An 18196-nucleotide genomic window follows, 5' to 3' on the forward strand; every position below is an offset into this window, starting at 1 on the left:
TCATGTTATTATGTTTTCCTTTCCTTCTTTTTTATTCATATTTCTACCCGGTCTTCTTCCAATTATAGGCAGCTACACACTAGCAACATAGCAATAATACCTGTTACTAATATACATAACAACTATATAAAGTATCAATGGATAGCCACCCATACTCCTAAAGGAAAGCTACTTTTTCATCCTTTTAGCAAGTACAAGTAAATGCCAGCAGTACTAACCACTGTAGACTGTGAGGCATGACCAAGCTTCTTGAGGAGGAGTGCGACCTGTGGCAGCAGACCGACAGGAGCCACAGCATGCAATTCTCGCAGTTGTTGCCGCACCCCAGGCCCAGCCAGCCTGGCCCTGCAACCTTCATCCTGAAAAATGTATCAGTATTCACATAATTTAACAAAGGATGGTATGTGGTATAAAAGAACATGACAGTAAATGGTGCTTCAAACATGAGGCCTGACAAGTGACAGGACAGTGCCAAACCACATCATTACTTCAGCCATCAATACACAAATACAGGTCCATCTACCTATTTATATATCAGGCAGGCAATCACTCATGGGGTGGCCCAGACAAAGCACCCCACACTCATACACAAATTTTTCACACTCTTACCCCTGCCAGCCTCTGTTGGAAAGGGATAGTCTTGTGGACCACCTTACTTCGTATATCCATGGGCTTGGGCTTATATATATATATATATATATATATATATATATATATATATATATATATATATATATATATATATATATATATATATATATATATATATATATATATATATATATATATATATATATATATATATATATATATATATATATATATATATATATATATATATATATATATATATATATAATTTTTTTTTTTTTTTTTTTTTTTTAAGGTACACTGGCAAAAAAATAAAAAAAAAAAAAAGCCCATTGAGATGCCAGTCCCCGAATAGGGTCCAAAGCGGTAGTCAAAATTTAAAGGATAAGTGTCTTGAAACCCCACTCTTGAAAGAGTTCAAGTCATAGGAAGGTGGAAATACAGAAGCAGTTAGGAAGTTAGAGTTTACCAGGGAAAGGGATGAATGATTGAGAATACTGGTTAACTCTTGCATTAGAAAGGCAGACAGAATAGGGGTGAAAGAAAGAAGAGTCTTGTGCAGCGAGGTCACAAAAGTGGGGAGGCATGCAGTTAGCAGGATCAGAAGAACAGTTAACATGAAAACTGCTGTAGAAGATAGCTAGAGATGCAACAATGTGGTGATGAGAAAGAGGCTGAAAACAGTCAGAGGAGAGGAGCTGATGAGATGAAAAGCTTTTGATTCCACCCTGTTTAAAAGAGCAGTATGAGTGGAACCCACTCCCAGACATATGAAGCATACTCCATACATGGATGAATAAGGCCCTTGTACAGAATTAGCAGCTAGGGGGTGAGAAATACTGGCAGAGAAATCTAAGAACTCCTAACTTCATAGAAGCTGTTTTAGCTAGAGATGAGATGTGAAGTTTCCAGTTTAGATTATAAGAAAAGGACAGACCAAGGATGTTCAGTGTAGAAGAGGGGGACAGTTGAGTATCAATGAAGAAGAGAGGATAGTTGTCTGGAAGGTTGTGTTGAGCTAATAGATGGAAGAATTGAGTTTTTGAGGCATTGAACAATACTAAGTTTGCTCTGCCCCAATCAGAAATTTTAGAGGTCAGAAGTCAGGTGTTCTGTGGCTTCCCTGCATGAACTGTTTACTTCCTGAAGGGTTGAACGTCTATGAAAAGACGTGGAAAAGTGCAGGGTGGTATCATCAGCGTATAAGTGGATAGGACAAGAAGTCTAGTTTAGAAGATCATTGATGAATAATAGGAAGAGAGTGGGTGACAGGTCAGAACCCTCAGGAACACCACTGTTAATAGATTTAGGAGAACAATGACTGTCCACCACAGCAGCAATAGAACAGTCAGAAAGGAAACTTGAGATGAAGTTACAGAGAGGACAGAAGCCATAGGAGGGTAGTTTGGAAATCAAAGCTTTATGCCAGACTCTATTAAAAGCTTTTGATATGTCTAGGGCAACAGCAAAAGTTTCACCAAAATCTCTAAAAGAGGATGACCAAGTCTCGGTAAGGAAAGCCAGATCACCAGTAGAGCAGTCCTGGTGGAACCCATACTGGCATTCAGATAGAAGGTTGTGAAGTGATAGATGTTTAAGAATCTTCCTGGTAAGGATAGATTAAAAACTTTAGATAGGCAGGATTTCAAGGATTAGAATGGTCACCTTTTTTAGGAACAGACTGAATGTAGGCAAACTTCCAGCAAGAAGGAAAGGTAGATGTTGACAGACAGAGTTGAAAGAGTTTGACTAGGCAAGGTGCAAGCACAGAGGTGCAATTTCGGAGAACAATAGGAGGGACCCCATCAGGTCCATAAGCCTTCTGAGGGTTTAAGCCAGCAAGGGCATGGAAAACATCATTGCAAAAAATTTTAATAGGTGGCATGAAGTAGAGGGTGGAGGAGAGGAAGGAACAAGCCCTGAATCATCCAAGGTAGAGTTTTGACAAAGGTCTGAGCAAAGAGTTCAGCTTTAGAGATAGATGTGATAGCAATAGTGCCATCTAGTTGAAATAAAGGAGGGAAAGAAGCAAAGTTATTGGAGATATTTTTGGCTAGATGCCAGAAATCATGAGAGGAGTTAGATCTTGAAAGATTTTGACACTTTATTAATGAATGAATTTTTGGCTAGTTGGAGAACAGACCTGGCATGGTCCTGGGCAAGAATATAAAGTGCATGAGATTCTGGTGATGGAAGGCTCACGTACCTTTTGTGGCCCACCTCTCTATCATGTATAGCATGAGAACAGGTTTAGGTCAAGAAAAAGAGTGAGGAATGTACACCTCCATGCCAGAAACTATCACCTCTGTTATGCACTCAGCACACAGAGACGGGTCTCCACGGAAGCAGTAGTCATTCCAAGGAAAAATCAGCAAAATACCTCATCCTCCCAAATAGCAGAGGCACCTCCGCTTAGGGGAATCCTGAGGGATTGAAGTAATAGGACAAGATACAGATACGAGATTGTGATCAGAGGAGGCCAACAAAGGAGAGAGGGTAACAGCATAAGCAGAAGGGTTAGAGGTTAGGAAAAGGTCAAGAATGTAGGGCGCATCTCCAAGACGGTCAGGAATACTGAGTAGGGTGTTGCACCAATTGCTCTAGGTCGTGGAGAAGAGGAAAGTTGAAGGCTAGCTCACCAGGATGGTCAGTGAAGGGAGTGGAAAGCCAAAGCTGGTGGTGAACATGGAAGTCTCCAAGAATGGAGATCTCCGCAAGAGGGAAGAGAGTTAGAATGTGCTTCACTTTGGAAGCAGTCAAAGAATTTCTTATAGTCAGAGGAGTTAGGTGAGAGGTATACAGCACAGATAAATTTAGTTTGAGAGTGACTCTGTAGTTGTAGCCAGATGGTAGAAAACTCAGAAGATTCAAGTGTGGGCAAAAGAGCAGGTTAAGATGGCAGTTAAAAAACATACAACTACAGGCAGCCCTGAGACACTGACCTCAGCCAGGAAGAGCAGCAGTGTGAGGACCTGTGGAGTGGCACTTGGAGGTCCGAGGTGCAGCAGTTTGAGGAGGTGAGGTACAAGAGTGGAGTGTGTGTTGCTCAGCTCTGCCAAAGACACCAGCCCTAACTCAACCTTCTGAAGAAGGCAATGGAGGGCACGGGTGCGGATCTCCACTATGGGGTGAGCTAGAAAGCAGGGAAGAGATTCATGCTAAATGCATTACTGTATATGCATTTGTCTGAGTTATTCTTTACCTAACTGCATCTGATATCCTTCTGTCTTGTCAGATTTAATGCAATTCAGGTAAATTTTCACAATAAGACTAAACTGCACTTTGAGTACACTTTGAGTTAGTTTTTCTATGTTTAAAAACATGTCGTAAATACTTCATTTTGCCTCTCCTCCCCTCATCCCCCTACAATCTTGAGGACTCATCGGGAAGTAGCGTCTATGGGAGAGGAACATAAAAATGGAGGTGACAGCTTAAAAATAAGCAATCCACAAAATTAAAATTATGATGAAACTCTACAGGGAAAAATCCAATCTAATGTAACCTAACCTAACCTGATCTAACCTAACTTAACCTAACCTAATCTGACCTAACTTAACTTGACCTTACCTAACAAGACGAAGAAGATGGCAATATGGACATGTTTATAAACACAACAGGGTTTTATTGACATCTGAACCAATACACCATACATAACCACAGCCCTTCACATGATCTACATCTTACTGCTTGGAGCATTTCTAGCCCTATTTTACCCTGTTGGAAATCAATAATAAGTTTATATTATGGGTGGCTCCAGGGGGGAGTGAGGAACCCCTCAGTTAGGAGTTTACAAAATGTCAGGGGGTGGCAAAGCCCCACCAGTTAGGTTACAAAATGTTAGGTTAGTTTACCTTAAGGGAGGGGTGGGTCCATGGGGGGCAAAGCCCCCTGGACATGTTATGTTATGTTAGTTTACCTTATGGGGAGTCCAGTATGTTAGGGGGGATTGAGAGTGGGGGGAGTACTGATTGAAAATGCAAATTTACCCACAGCAGTGTATCACCTAACAAAAATTACCTGTATCACAGAAACTATTAATTTACAATAAAAACATCAATAAAGTAAGTTTCTCAGTATCCATAAAGGTAATCAAAAACAATGTTCGTATATGTGTAGATCGCTATGGTCCTCTCCAAAAATATCGCAATTCATTTTAAAAATCAAGGATTTTCTTGCTTCTAACTTTGATCCATTTAATTCATCATGTCACTGAAATACATAATTCAGTCCCATGCTCTACCAAACCCTTAACAATCACTGTCTCCAACGGACTGGCATACCTGCAGTACTGATATACCCTAGTATATCACATTTCTCTCCTTGCCTGACTGGCCAGAGTAACACAACAAACAGGTGATTGACAGGAAACTCTTTGAAGACTGATCTGGTCTCTACACAATATACTATAGTATTTTATCATAACAAAACTAATACGTTACCCAGTTTCCTGATGTAGTCTGAGATGTCTGCCATAGCTCACCCAAGCATGGTATCTGTTCAGTGCACTCCAGTGACTACACACGACCCGCCATCGGTTTGTTTGTCAGTGGCAGAGATCGCAGGCCTAATGATATTTTCATTCGAAGTTTTGACGGAAAAGACAACATATTTTTTTTCTCTCTTCATGAAGTAGATATCCTTATATATTAGTGTTTTATCCATAAGATTAATAGTGGTGCGGGATAGAGAGAAATTTTAGAAACAAGAATATTTCATGAAAGGATCTAATGGATAGTTTTGCTTCTTCATTAAGTGAATATTCTTGTATTCTTGCATTGATAAATAATTAAGGAATAGAAGGTCTGGATAATATTAAAGCCACTCATCCGTATGAATGTCTTTTGACACACACACACACACACACACACACACGAAGTTAAGAAAGTAATATGCAAATGTTGGTAGGGAAGAGACAGAAAAAGAAAAAAAAAAATAGAGATGGATAGTAAGAAAGCTAAATGGTCCATAAAGGAATGCTGTTATAAAGCCAAAACTCCCGCAAAGCAACTCAACTCGGCAGCAATAACAACAACAATGTCTGAGTACGGCAAAGTCAAAGTGGGCCAACTTAAACTGAAAGGAGAGAAAAAGTGAGTATTTTTTTTTATTTTTATGTAGATGAATGAAAATATATGATGCTTGAAATGTGCAGGGAAATAATCTGCTTGTGAGGTTGAGTGTGTTCGGTTGTATTATTATTGATGTAGACTCTCTCTCTCTCTCTCTCTCTCTCTCTCTCTCTCTCTCTCTCTTTTATTAAATTATAGTTTAGGAAGCCAAATTTCACAGATTTTTGCTTTCCCAACCCGGAAACATCAAAGTCCCGCCAAAGCATCAAGTTTGTGAAATTTTGTTATGTTAGATTGGGTTATGAAGCCAAGTGTCATTGACTTTTGCTCTCTCAGCCTGAAAACACCCACCACCAGAATCTTAAGTTCGTTGTGAACGGGGAAATAAGAAAGGAGACTGGGTTGTGTCTCTCAAGATAATATTCACAGGGTTATGGGTAAATTTGTGTAGTTGATAATCAGAAGTTGATATTAACCATGAGATTAGAAAGATAGAGAGAAAAAAATCCTAGTCTGTTGTTTGTAATTTATTGGTGAACTTGGGTGGAACTCATTTTTTCTGGAAGTGCTGATGAAAGGTCTGCATATTTTAGTATTATGATGTGATGCCTTAGTTCCATAGTATTCTTGAATGGCTCTTTCTGAGATAATAAGATAAATTTGTTGGATAATATTGAAATAACATTAGCATTTTCATTTTCATTCACAGGTTATGTTAGGTTTAGATTCATTAATTTAATTAACTTCACTGCTGATCCCCTTAGTGTGTAGATCATAACTTGAAAAGTGACAGATTTTGCCAAGAAATAAACATTCATTGCCTTAAAATTAGTAGGCTTGGGTATTCCCCTAATCTTTTTTTTTTTTTTTTTTTGTCTAAATGTAGCAATTTTTACAGATCCCACAAGAAGCATAAGTCAAAAAAGAGGAAAGCAGAAGATGAAGATGGGAGCACCAGCGGCAGCAAAGACACAGACACTGCTGACCACGGAGGCTGGTGGCACTGTCGGGCCTTGCACCAGGCAAAGTGTTTTGGAGTTTGTAAATTTGTTTATGTTATTGTAGCCGATGTAGTGCAGCTTAATTTATGCAGCACCTCAGATACTAAAGTGGTGGCTGTGATGGTGAAGTCCATTGTAGTGAAGGATTGCCATGCTTCACTGAGAACCTGAGATATGTATGGGTTTCCAGCAGCAGTAGACATTAAGTGTTAACTGAGCAGACTAGTATCAGGGAAAATCTCTGGATTATAAAAGAGAAAGGTGTGATCCTTAAAAGCTACAGTTGTAATTCATTGATACAACTTTGCAGATGACTGGATCCGTGGCCATACAGCTCGGAGGATTACCTGTGTATGTGCGAGCCTTGGACAACGGCTTGTTTACAGCTGGTGCTCCACATGACCAAGGTTTTTACTCTTCTTTTACACATTTTAGCACCTTCTACATTCTGATCCTACAAACATGTATATCTGTTCTTTCTTGTAGTAGATTCTGCTCATTAAAACATTAGCTGTGATAATTGCTACACCACTTTTTTTTTTATGTTAGAGGGGCTCTGATCAAGGGGTATAAAAAGGCAGAAAAAAATGTGAAAGACTCAGTCTCCAAAGAGTAAAGCTAAAAGGATTACCCAAAACTAGAGTAGAGAAGTGTCTTGATATCTCCCTTTTTTCTCAAAACTTAACATCGATAATATTAGATTTGCAAACTTTTAGAGATATTAGCCCAAGGCAGTGACAGCCACTGACCACGGTTACCATAAAGTCCAAGAAAATAAATGTTTTGTGCAAAGATGGACTGTCAAAAAGAGCTTAAGTGTACATACTTGTAAAGGTTTTATAGTTTTTTTTTTTTTTTTTTTCTGTGTTCACCAGGATTTACTTGTAAGAAAGCATCCTAACAGTCAAAATGGCCCTCAGGTGATGGGCCATCCCCAGAAGAGGTGTTGACAGCAGTGCCTGCAGGAGATGAGCGCATCGCCTTCAAGTCTGGCTACAACAAGTACCTTGGAGTGGATGGGGCAGGACGAGTGGTGGGGCGAGCTGATGCCATCGGTCCACGGGAGATGTGGCAGCCTGTGTTCCAGGTGAGAAAAGCTGTGGTGAAGGCCATCTTGCTGCTCAGCATTACTGTTATGGATGCAGATAATGTGAATATATATTTTGTCCCTGGGTGGTTGTTGCAGTAAGTCTGGGATTTGCTTTAAATAGCCTTGATGGAACTGAAGGAAGCAGTGGAATAATCATGTGTAGAAATTCATTCAGATTGTTGATATGAATTATGTATGAAGAATTTTCATTATGAAGCAACAAATACACTTTGATAGTCAGTAATATAGACTTATGTCTTGCATAAGTTTCCTCCATCTAGAGTGATCTCAGGTCACAATAGCCATAACTTTGGTGCACATAAGTGGCCTTCATTTTCTGATAGTGCATTATATTTTCATTTGAACCACTGAGCCGTCTTTATGGCATCAAAGCAGCATAGCATTGATGGTTACAATAACTGTCACTTCCTTATTCCCAAGGATGAGCAGACAGCCCTGCTAGGTGCCAATGATTGTTTCCTGGGCAGGGATGAAGAGGATAATGTTGTTGCCATAAACCAGAGGGCTGGACCAGACCAGATGGTGGTGGTGCGATCTAACACGATCAGGTGAGCTGCCTCAGCAGACACAGCATTTGCATCTGACAAATTACTCTTCATTAAAAATTACGGGGTTTCTTTTATTGTCTTGACAATTTGTAGACACATTGAACATTCCATTTAATATACTCTAATCCCTACTGAGAAAAGACACCTCCAAATGTTACTCATACCTTTACTTGTGTGTTAGAGGAAGGCCATCCCAGTGCCTCACACTTCTGTACCTCTGCTGCTTCCCAGGGAGTGTGACCGGCCCAAGGAGGTGCCAGAGGAGGAGCGCGGCAAACTGAAGGATGTGGAGAAGAACTACGTGAAGAAGTTCCAGAAGTTCCAGGACAAGCGACTCCGCATCAATGAGGATGGAGTAGCAGAACTGAAGGCTGCACGCAATGAAGGCAGCCTGCACGAGGCTCTGCTGGATCGTCGCTCCAAGATGAAGGCTGACAGATACTGCAAATGATTGCCCTTCCTCTCTTCTCTTGTGTTTTCTTCTGCCTCCTTCATCTGCCATGAATGTCAATGGTTGAGGTAGAGAGGAGGACAGTGTGCCAGTCATCAACTTCATGTATGAGTTGTGCCCAAACAAAAGTCAGACTTTTGAAAAACTGATTTATCACTCTCCTGACAATTTAGTCACTCTTGTCTCCATCAGAGTACTTCTCTTCATTGCTAAAACACTCATCCTAATATGGGCATAGAGGTACATTAACTGAAGAGAACACTTCTTCAATAATAAAATTTTTACATTTGTGGAAATATAGTACAACAGCTAAATATATCTTGTTTGCTCCATACCTATTTTTCTAAATGTGTATTTCTTTGTAAAGGTTCCAGCTATTTGAAACTGTAATCCCCACATAGTATGTTGGAGATATAGTTTTTATTATGACATGATTTCAAGACAATGGTAATAATTTTATATTAAATGATAGTAAATTATGATGCAGAAATTAATCTTCAACCTTTTTAAACAAACCCCAACGTCATAAAGGTCTTGAGAATTTATAATCTGAATAGTTGATGAACAGTCTCCCTCTGCTTTTAGAAAGGGCCTGTGCTGCAAAGACAGAGAGAGAGAGAGAGAAAGAGAACTGGGTTGTCAGCACCACGTGTGTTCTAAATTTATCTATCGGCTACCGGATTCGGAAGGAGTCAGTGATGCGTCCTGTTAGCTACTCGTCAAAGAAAAATTAGGCCAATAATTCACGCCAGAGAAATGGAGTAGAACGAAAAAGCACAGGTAAATTGGTCAGACACCTTGTATTTTTTTGTTCTTACTTTTATTTCATTTTACAATATTTTATCAGTAGCTGTTTTCTCTCAAAAGAAATTACGGTATAAGAGAAGAGTCTCTCTCTCTCTCTCTCTCTCTCTCTCTCTCAGTTCTGAAATAATCGTAGTTTAGCCTCAGGAACGTTAATTGCAATAAAAATGTTTTCGTTAAATGATACATAACCATATATTAGCACATCAAGAAATTAAGTAGTGTTGAATATTTACTTTATTTATAATAAGAAATGTTGCATTGTGATGTGAGGGAGTGCAGAGTGCCATGCTGAGGGAGTCAATGGGCACTCGTGCACTCAGGGGAAGCTGGGAAACTCCAGCCGGGGCATCGCTGCATCATCATATGTCAAAGGGAAACTGGTTCTCCTTTTAGCCATCCATTTTTCTCTACGTCGTTGCTCTCTCTCTCTCTCTCTCTCTCTCTCTCTCTCTCTCTCTCTCTCTCTCTCTCTCTCTCTCTCTCTCAACGGTGCGTTCCTTGCGGGCACTTCCTGTACGAGTCTGCCGCTGACACGCTCTGCCATACCAGAATGAAACAATGTTGTAAAAATAGGGAGTCGCTTATGTGCAGCGAATTTGGGGCAGTGGTGGTGATGGCAACCTCTTGAGGAAAGTTGCCAAGTGCGGGATAGCGGAGGCGAGGCGAGCCCGGCGATAGTCGTGTGCGAGCCCTTTCAGAGTGAGGGTGTACGACGCCCTTTGTAGTCACGCTCTTACAGACCTCTCAGAAATTCAGATTCAAGTGTAACTCTCACGGAATTTCACCAACTTAGGGATTCTCTTCTTCTCCTAGAGCAAAGGTAAGGCCCGTGTGAGTGAGGCGCGGCGCGGGAGTCGTGAGGTTGAGGGAAGGTGGGAAGGAAGTGCAGGACAGGTGTTTGTGTCCTGGGAGGAGGCATGAAGGCGGGAAGCAGGTAGGATAAGATTTGGAGGGAAACATGGCTTACTTTTACTATGATTACGTGCTATCACATATCTCCTCATCACATTGTGGGCTGGCTGTTAAGATGCTGAGGCATTCGTAAGTCGTAACTCGCGTTGGAATCACTACGATAATTTCGTCCCTTGCTGTCAGGTGACCGAGAATGCTTAAGACTTGATTTTCTGACTTCCTGGAGGTTAAGCAGTTGTGGCCTTATAAATTATCACTATCTTGCGCATCTCTCTTGTTCTTTTGAATAATAATACACTGAAGAACTTCCACTAATGCGGCTGCTTTAATACAATACCACGGGCGACTGGCGGGTGTTAGTGGCTGGTCAAGCCTTCTCATGCAGATGACTGGGATCTTATCGGCACTGACAGACAAAAGTAAAGAAAAGTATTGAAATTAAAGATAGGTGTATTAGGTTAGTCTGTTAGTTATGCCGGTAGTGTGTGTGTGTGTGTGTGTGTGTGTGTGTGTGTGTGTGTGTGTGTAGTAGAGAGAGAAAAACAGTTTTTTCTTCTATCACTAGCTTATTTAGTGATGTATTCGTTTACTGTTTACCTGGGTGGTAATGAAACGCCGACACAGCAGCAGCAGCAGGTCATCGCCGCGTCAGTGTGGCGGCAGCTTGGCGTGTGCGTCGGGATGGGATGGGGAGCGGACAGTGGATAGCTTTGCCCTTGGTATTTCCGCGGTCAAAATGTGACTGAAATGAGAGAGAGAGAGAGAGAGAGAGAGAGAGAGAGAGAGAGAGAGAGAGAGAGAGAGAGAGAGAGAGAGAGAGAGAGAGAGAGAATCAATCTTGAGGGAAGCTGGTGAGGCGAGGCATGCTGCGCTTTTTTTTTCTTTTTTTTTTTTTTTTGCCGGCCCTGGGTAGTGACCACCCTGGGCCGGCGAGGCGCGGCGCGGCGCGGGGCACGGGAGGCCTGGCGCCAGTGCCAAGTGAACCGCTGGGGCTGCCAGCGACCGCCATCCGCCACCAATCTTGCATAGGAATCTCCATCGAGCATCGACTGTTCTATGTGATATTATTTAATTTCACGTCATCGATCAGATTATCATTAGTATGCGTGTTTGTTTCTAACGTGTGTGTGTGTGTGTGTGTGTGTGTGTGTGTGTGTGTGCGTGTGTGTGATAAATGTTGATAGTTTAGTCATGAATCACCATTCTATTTAGCAAAACATCCTTGGAAATTCTTTGTGGAATATTTAGGACGAAGTCTTATAGTATAATATCTCCATGGATGCAAGTGTCTGCTGTTGTATACAAATCATTATCTATTCATCATTACCATCTTCATTTTGAAAAGCTTGCATGTGTCTGCCTTGTTCACCTCACCCCGGCTCGCTAAGCTGCTTACAACTACAGAAGGAAAAAAAAGGTACTCGTTTGAATAAGTGTATTGGATTGTAGTTTTGTATGCAAAGTATGTACTGCCTGGGAGATGGGTGAGGATAACACTTTAGGAATGCTGCTCTCTCTCTCTCTCTCTCTCTCTCTCTCTCTCTCTCTCTCTCTCTCTCTCTCTCTCTCTCTCTCTCTCTCTCTCTCTCTCTCTCTCTCTCTCTGAAGGGCAGTGAGCTAGTATGACAAGAGCAGCGAGAAACAACACAGCGTAAGGTAAAGAAAAATAACAACATGACAAGCGGCATCAGTTTCACGGCATACTTATCTCAACACACACACACCAGAATGCAATCACATGGAGCATACGACTAGGTTACCCCCAGTGGTGGAGTGTGGCGCCGGAAGGTGTACTCCCGTCTAAGATTAAAATGCCCTCAGAACTTTCAAAACTATCTGGAAAAAAGAACATATCTCATTTGGAATTCTTTTGGTGTATACCATTATTGACCTGCATGGTCAGGGGACTGTACTATATAGGACGAAGCTGGGGAGATGTTACTGCACTTATGTACAGAACTCTACTGTCAACACCTGCCACTTCACAAACATATCACAGATAATTAAAGTGACAAGATTCGTGCAGCGCTCACCTCACGATCTGTCATCCTCCAGTAAAAACCACTGAATTGTAAGATTGTGTTTTGTTACGTTCTTTCACGTCCAGAGAGGCTAAGATGTGCTACCTATGGCATTACGATCCTTAATTTTGGCGCTGTTTCAAGACCCTTTTCTAATTTTGGATAATGCTTTTCGGACTATTCTCCTTGGGTACTGGTACCTTCAGTAGATTTTTTCTTTGTTTCATTGTTGTTGTTGTTGTTATTGTTGTTATTGTTGTTTATGTTGTTGTTGCTGCTGCTGCTGCTGCTGCTGCTGCTGCCTTAGACCAGAGCCTCTCCTACTTAAAAGAGAAAAAATACTTACCATATTTCTACACACAGGGAAGCAGGTGCAGTCCGTCACTGACCTTTATACTTTATTTACAATGTATATTTACGCAGAAAAAAAAGAGAAAAGAATGCAGTCGGTAGCTAGACGAGAGAAAGAAGAAGAATGCAGCTGGTGCTTTCGCGCTGGGGTGAAAGTTGCTCGTTTATCAGAAAAAAAAAAGCTGCGGTCAGTTTGCCAACATGCTTGTGTTTATACGGCGTGGGACACAGCATTGCGTCCCTGGTGTGCATGTGTGACCTCTGCGGTAACGCAGGTGGCCGGTCAGTGTCATGTGCAGTACTTGGAGAGGTCACAGGAGCGCCACGTGCCAGATGTGTGACCTGCTTGTGTTCGGAGATGGACTGACAAGATGGGGTGGGTGACCTTGCTTCCCCCGCCCCTCCTCTCTTTCCCGCCTCAACAGGAAAGGATTCACTGGGGGTGCGAACCAGGGTCAGGAGTTAAGGCCGCGGTACAGGTGGCATAAAGGTCACAGCCTGAGAGAGAGAGAGAGAGAGAGAGAGAGAGAGAGAGAGAGAGAGAGAGAATTTCGTAAGGTTAAGACGTAAAGTATTAAAACCTAATTTTCCCATACGTGTCTGTGTAGCGGAGACAAGAAAACATTACATCTGGGCAAGAGAACATTGCATCTGATGGACACTACGCACAGCTGTGATTTAATTTCTAGGTCACTGTCAAGTCTCCGAGAAGCGAATGGGGCTTTATGATACTTTTATGGATCTGCTGGCGTTCCTCAGGCCAGCATCTCACATTCTCTTCGGAGTGCTATTGCTTTGAAAGGTTTCCTGTCATCTTCCTCAGAGCTGGTTAGCTTCTGTTGGGGCAGACAGTGGCGAAGTATGCATAGGTAACAAGATAAGGAAGGCTGGTGAAGCGTGGTGACCATTGTCATCACCTTAGCCTTACTCTTCCTCGTAATAATCGTTTTAGTCTTCATAATGGACTGACGTTTGTCTCTTTTTCCCTTCTTTTTTTCTGTAGCATGTTTCTTCTTTCCTTTTTCTATAGTTTTTTTTTCTTTCGTTTTTTTCCTATGGTGTGTTTCTTTTCTTTTTATATATATATTTTTTCTTTTTCTTTTCCATGGTGTGTTCTTTCAGCAGCAGTGACTCAGAGGCGGTGCGGTGGTGGTGGCCAGCTGGAGTTGGTCAGTTTTGAGCACACAAACACATAACTGACTTGTATCTAGCGAGGTCAGCGATGCGTTAGGTCAACAAACACGATGGTGCCACGTCTCTCTCTCTCTCTCTCTCTCTCTCTCTCTCTCTCTCTCTCTCTCTCTCTCTCTGTTGATTAATTATACAGGAAAGTTTAGTTGTGCCAAGCTTCATAAAGTGTTACTCTGTCTAACGCCCTTGAGTTGTGTGCCCTGCTGGGTTGTGTTCATGGCCGTTGTAGTGAGCCCCTGCACACACACACACACACACACACACACACACACACACACTTGGAAGGGTAGGCGCCAATTCTGAATCATCAATGGCCTTCACGTAGAACACACACACACACACACACACACACACACACACACACAAATCTTATGAGTTTGCATGGAATCTTTCAAGATGGTGATGGTGATATGGGATGATGATGATAGTAAGTGAAGTTATTGTTATTACTAGATCGTGTGGTAATGCAACAGTCAAGTATTATTACTGTCCGTTGAATAGTGGTAGTAGTAGTAGTGGTGGTGGTAGTAGTAGTAGTAGTAGTAGTGGTATTAGTAGTAGTAGTTGTAGTAGTAGTAGTAGTAGTAGTGGTAGTAGTAGTAGTAGTAGTAGTAGTAGTAGTAGTAGTAGTAGTAGTAGTAGTGGTAGAAGTAGTAGAAGTAGAAGTAATGTTAGTAGTAGTAGTGGTAGTAGTAGTAGTAGTAGTAAAAACAATAGTAACTGACGCATGGAAGAGACGTCGGCGGCGGCGGCGGTAATTGTGGTGGTAGTGGAGGTGGTGGTGGAGGTGGTACAGGTGGTGGAGGTAGTGGGTGGGTGGGTGGGTGGGTGGTCCGGTACACCCTGAGGCTCTGCGGGAGGGAGACGTTCAGGGAAATAAAGATACCTTCAGGTCGTTGCGTGCTCGTGTGTGTGTGTGTGTGTGTGTGTGTGTGTGTGTGTGTGCTTCAGGAATCGAGGAAGTCGTGAAAGCGCCACAACAGCCAACGAAAGTTCCGCCTGCAGGGAATTCCTTGGAAAGTTTGGGTAGCTTTTGTTGCTGTTTGGCGGTGAGCGAAGGAAGGAAGGAAAGAAGGACTCTCTGCTTGGGGGCGAAATTTGGTCCTGCATTACCTTTTTCCCTCTTCTTGTCTTTTTTCCCTCAATACTTTTTATTTCGCCAAGTTTTCCTTCTGTTTGAGTAAATGAAAACCTGAATTTCTTTTTTTTTTATTTCTTCCTCTTTTCTTTTTTTTTTTTTTATTAATGGATGAATAGGTCATTTATTGCAATACTGTCAGTCTTTCACCTCTTTTACTGACAGACTCTGGAACTCCCTGTCTATTTATGTATTCACTGTTGCCTTTGACTGACACATTTAAGAGGAAGGTTTCAAGACGCTTCTCCTCACATAGGTCATTTATTGCAGTATTCTCAGTCTTTCATCTCCTTTTACTGGTAGACTCTAGAACTCCCTGCCTGCTTCTGTATCTACTAACGCCTTTGAGTTTTACTGTCTTACGAGGGAAGTTTCAAGACACCTATCCTCACATTATGGATAACCCTTCTGACTACACTCTTTGGGAACTGACCCTTCTTTCATATCCCTTTTGTTGCCCTAGTCAAGAGTAGTTCCCTCTTCCGTGAATAAAGAAAGATTAATGGCGCCTTTGTTGGAGTGTGTAGATGTAGTACACTTGTTAAGAGTAGCGATGTGAGGTGGAGAGGGTAAGAGAAGAGGAAGGTAGAAGATTAACTAGCAGGAAATTATTATGACCTCTTTCGCCTCTTCTTCCGGAAACCTCTCTCTCTCTCTCTCTCTCTCTCTCTCTCTCTCTCTCTCTCTCTCTCTCTCTCTCTCTCTCTCTCTCTCTCTCTCTCTCTCTCTGCGGTTAGACATGAAGGAAGCTTATATAGGAAGGTTAAAGTGTGGAGAGAGAGAGAGAGAGAGAGAGAGAGAGAGAGAGAGAGAGAGAGAGAGAGAGAGAGAGAGAGAGAGAGAGAGAGGAAAAGTAACAGGTGACACGCGGGAAAAATTAACTGCTTAGCATGTAAGGTTGTCTCTTTTTTTCACCGCGTTTCCTCTCTCTCTCTCTCTCTCTCTCTCTCTCTCTCTCTCTCTCTCTCTCTCTCTCTCTCTCTCTCTCTCTCTCTAAAACCGGACTTTTATTGATACATTCACTTATCCCTCATGTTGTAACCATTACCGAGTCTCCTCTACGCGACGAAAATAAATAAATAAAAAAATAAAAAACAAGTAAACCAGCAGATCCGAATCCTCGAACGCGGACCGAAACATCAACTCTGTCGCCACCACTGTCACCATCACCACACACGGTCTCGTAAACAATAGCGTGTCCTCGGTGGCTTGGGGAAAGAGAGGGAAGATAGACTTAAAGCTTCCTTGAAAGAGATCAACCACATGGCAGAGAGAGAGAGAGAGAGAGAGAGAGAGAGAGAGAGAGAGAGAGAGAGAGAGAGAGAGAGAGAGAGAGAGAGAGAGAGAATTGAGGGGTTGTTGGTGTCGGCTGATGGGGGAGAGAAATGGGGAGAGGAGGGGGAGCCGACCCTGAGAGGTTGTACAGAAGAGGCTTAGGGAGATGGAGAATGGAAAGTAGGAGGTGGTGGTGGGGAAGGAGGGTAGGGAAGCCTTGTGTTGGTGGTGGTGGTGGTGGTGGTGGATGTCATCACCACCAACACCACAGTGAACACTTAGAGGTAAAGGTGATGTATTTAGTTCCTCGTGGCGTCACTAAAGAAATGACCTTCTGTACTATGTAATGCTACACTAATACTGTTAATGCTACAGTCGCTTCGGAGATCTTGTTCTCAGACCTATCATACAAATATTATTAAACTCCTCCTTTTTCCCATCCGTGTGTGTGTGTGTGTGTGTGTGTGTGTGTGTGTGTGTGTTCCTATCATACAAATATTATTAAACACCTCCTTTTTCCCATGTGTGTGTGTGTGTGTGTGTGTGTGTGTGTGTGTGTGTCTTCCTATCTAAACCGAATTATTAAACATTGAAGCGTCTTATCTGGACAGGTCATGAATCTAGTGGAAGTTAGGTTTTCAAGGGGTTGTTTCATGATTCTAATGATAGTTTAGCGAGGGTTTTGAATTGTCGAAGAAAAACAAAGTGCCCATAAGGAGCTGACTTACCTCCGTGGTCTTTGAAAAAGCCCTTAAGAACTCAAATCCCTAAAATTCGTGTCATAGGTGTGTTATTATTATTATTATTATTATTATTATTATTATTATTATTATTATTATTATTATTATTATTATATTATCCTTTGTTAGGGATAATAATGTGTATATATATGTGTGTGTGTGTGTGTGTGTGTGTGTGGGATTTCTGGCTTGGAAAGATAATTATTTGTTTATTTCAACTATTTATTTTTTATTGAATACGTAGGTGTAAGGTAGGTCAGTGTTGCACCTTCTGTCTTGTTTTTTTTGCCTTCTCTCTCTTTCTGTGTGTGTGTGTGTGTGTGTGTGTGTGTGTGTGTGTGTGTGTGTGTGTGTGTGTGTGTGTGTGTGTATGTGTAACGCGGCCTCGAGGCTAAATATTTCACACTCGTTGCCAAGTCTTCTGTAGTAAAATGTGAGCCGTGTACGTACAGCAGTGTGGGCGAGGTTTCCTTATGGGGGTAAAGAGCGTAGCTAGTCTCGTTGTTGTTTCTTTGCATATTTTCTTATTTTTGTATCGTTTGGTGGTGGTGGTGGTGGTGGTGGTGGTGGTGGTGGTAGCGTTTCATCTTTACTTGTGTTTATTTTCTTTTCTTTATCCTTGATTTTCGCATTTCGTTATTATTATTATTATTATTATTATTATTATTATTATTATTATTATTATTATTATTATTATTATCATTATTATTATTATTATTATTTATTTTATTATTATTATTATTATTATTATTATTATTATTATTATTATTATTATATTATTATTATTACCCTTATCATCATCATTATTTTTCTTCTTATTCATGTGTTAGAGTATTTTCGGACGGCACGGGTTTTCCTCCTTACTTTTTTTCTTCTTTTTTTTCTCTCTTTTTTTTTTATCTAGTTTGTCAGATGTGTGTGTGTGTGTGTGTGTGTGTGTGTGTGTGTGTGTGTGTGTGTGTGTGTGCTGTACGATGCTCCGGCCTTTTT

The 18196-nt window shown here is 41.5% G+C and overlaps 2 protein-coding genes across 3 annotated transcripts in view; one reads left to right on the top strand and one right to left on the bottom strand.

The window, feature by feature from the left end:
- The window catches only part of LOC135099800 (rotatin-like), a 29917-nt gene extending 24690 nt beyond the window's left edge, over positions 1-5227 (bottom strand). The window contains exons 1-3 of the mRNA XM_064002329.1: positions 5031-5227; positions 3534-3724; positions 219-359 (exon numbers count right to left, since the gene is read on the bottom strand). Coding sequence (XP_063858399.1) covers positions 219-359; positions 3534-3724; positions 5031-5064 — 366 coding nt within the window. The 5' untranslated portion in view covers positions 5065-5227. The remainder of the gene's footprint in view (positions 1-218; positions 360-3533; positions 3725-5030) is intronic.
- Positions 5228-5499: 272 nt separating this feature from the next.
- Positions 5500-9250, top strand: LOC135099803 (protein FRG1-like). 2 transcript variants are annotated; one of them, XM_064002331.1, is made up of 6 exons: positions 5500-5681; positions 6559-6697; positions 6972-7068; positions 7582-7748; positions 8193-8320; positions 8552-9250. In XM_064002331.1, the coding sequence occupies exons 1-6, from the start codon at positions 5530-5532 to the stop codon at positions 8769-8771; spliced, it is 903 nt and encodes a 300-aa protein (XP_063858401.1). In that variant the 5' UTR covers positions 5500-5529; the 3' UTR covers positions 8772-9250. The 2 variants fall into 2 exon arrangements, with proteins under 2 accessions (XP_063858401.1, XP_063858402.1); XM_064002332.1 differs by having other exon boundaries at positions 5507-5681; positions 6559-6682.
- The last annotated feature ends 8946 nt before the right edge of the window (positions 9251-18196 follow it).

The sequence above is a fragment of the Scylla paramamosain genome, chromosome 4 (genome assembly GCF_035594125.1).
Source record: "Scylla paramamosain isolate STU-SP2022 chromosome 4, ASM3559412v1, whole genome shotgun sequence".
Classification (NCBI taxonomy): domain Eukaryota; kingdom Metazoa; phylum Arthropoda; class Malacostraca; order Decapoda; family Portunidae; genus Scylla; species Scylla paramamosain.

Bases quoted from the DNA above. Each gene is read 5' to 3' on its own strand.
- LOC135099803 (XM_064002331.1), top strand. From the start codon at position 5,530: ATGGATAGTAAGAAAGCTAAATGGTCCATAAAGGAATGCTGTTATAAA. The intron at 5,682-6,558 runs GTGAGTATTTTT...CAATTTTTACAG, and splicing joins AAACTGAAAGGAGAGAAAAA to ATCCCACAAGAAGCATAAGT. The intron at 7,749-8,192 runs GTGAGAAAAGCT...CTTATTCCCAAG, and splicing joins TGTGGCAGCCTGTGTTCCAG to GATGAGCAGACAGCCCTGCT.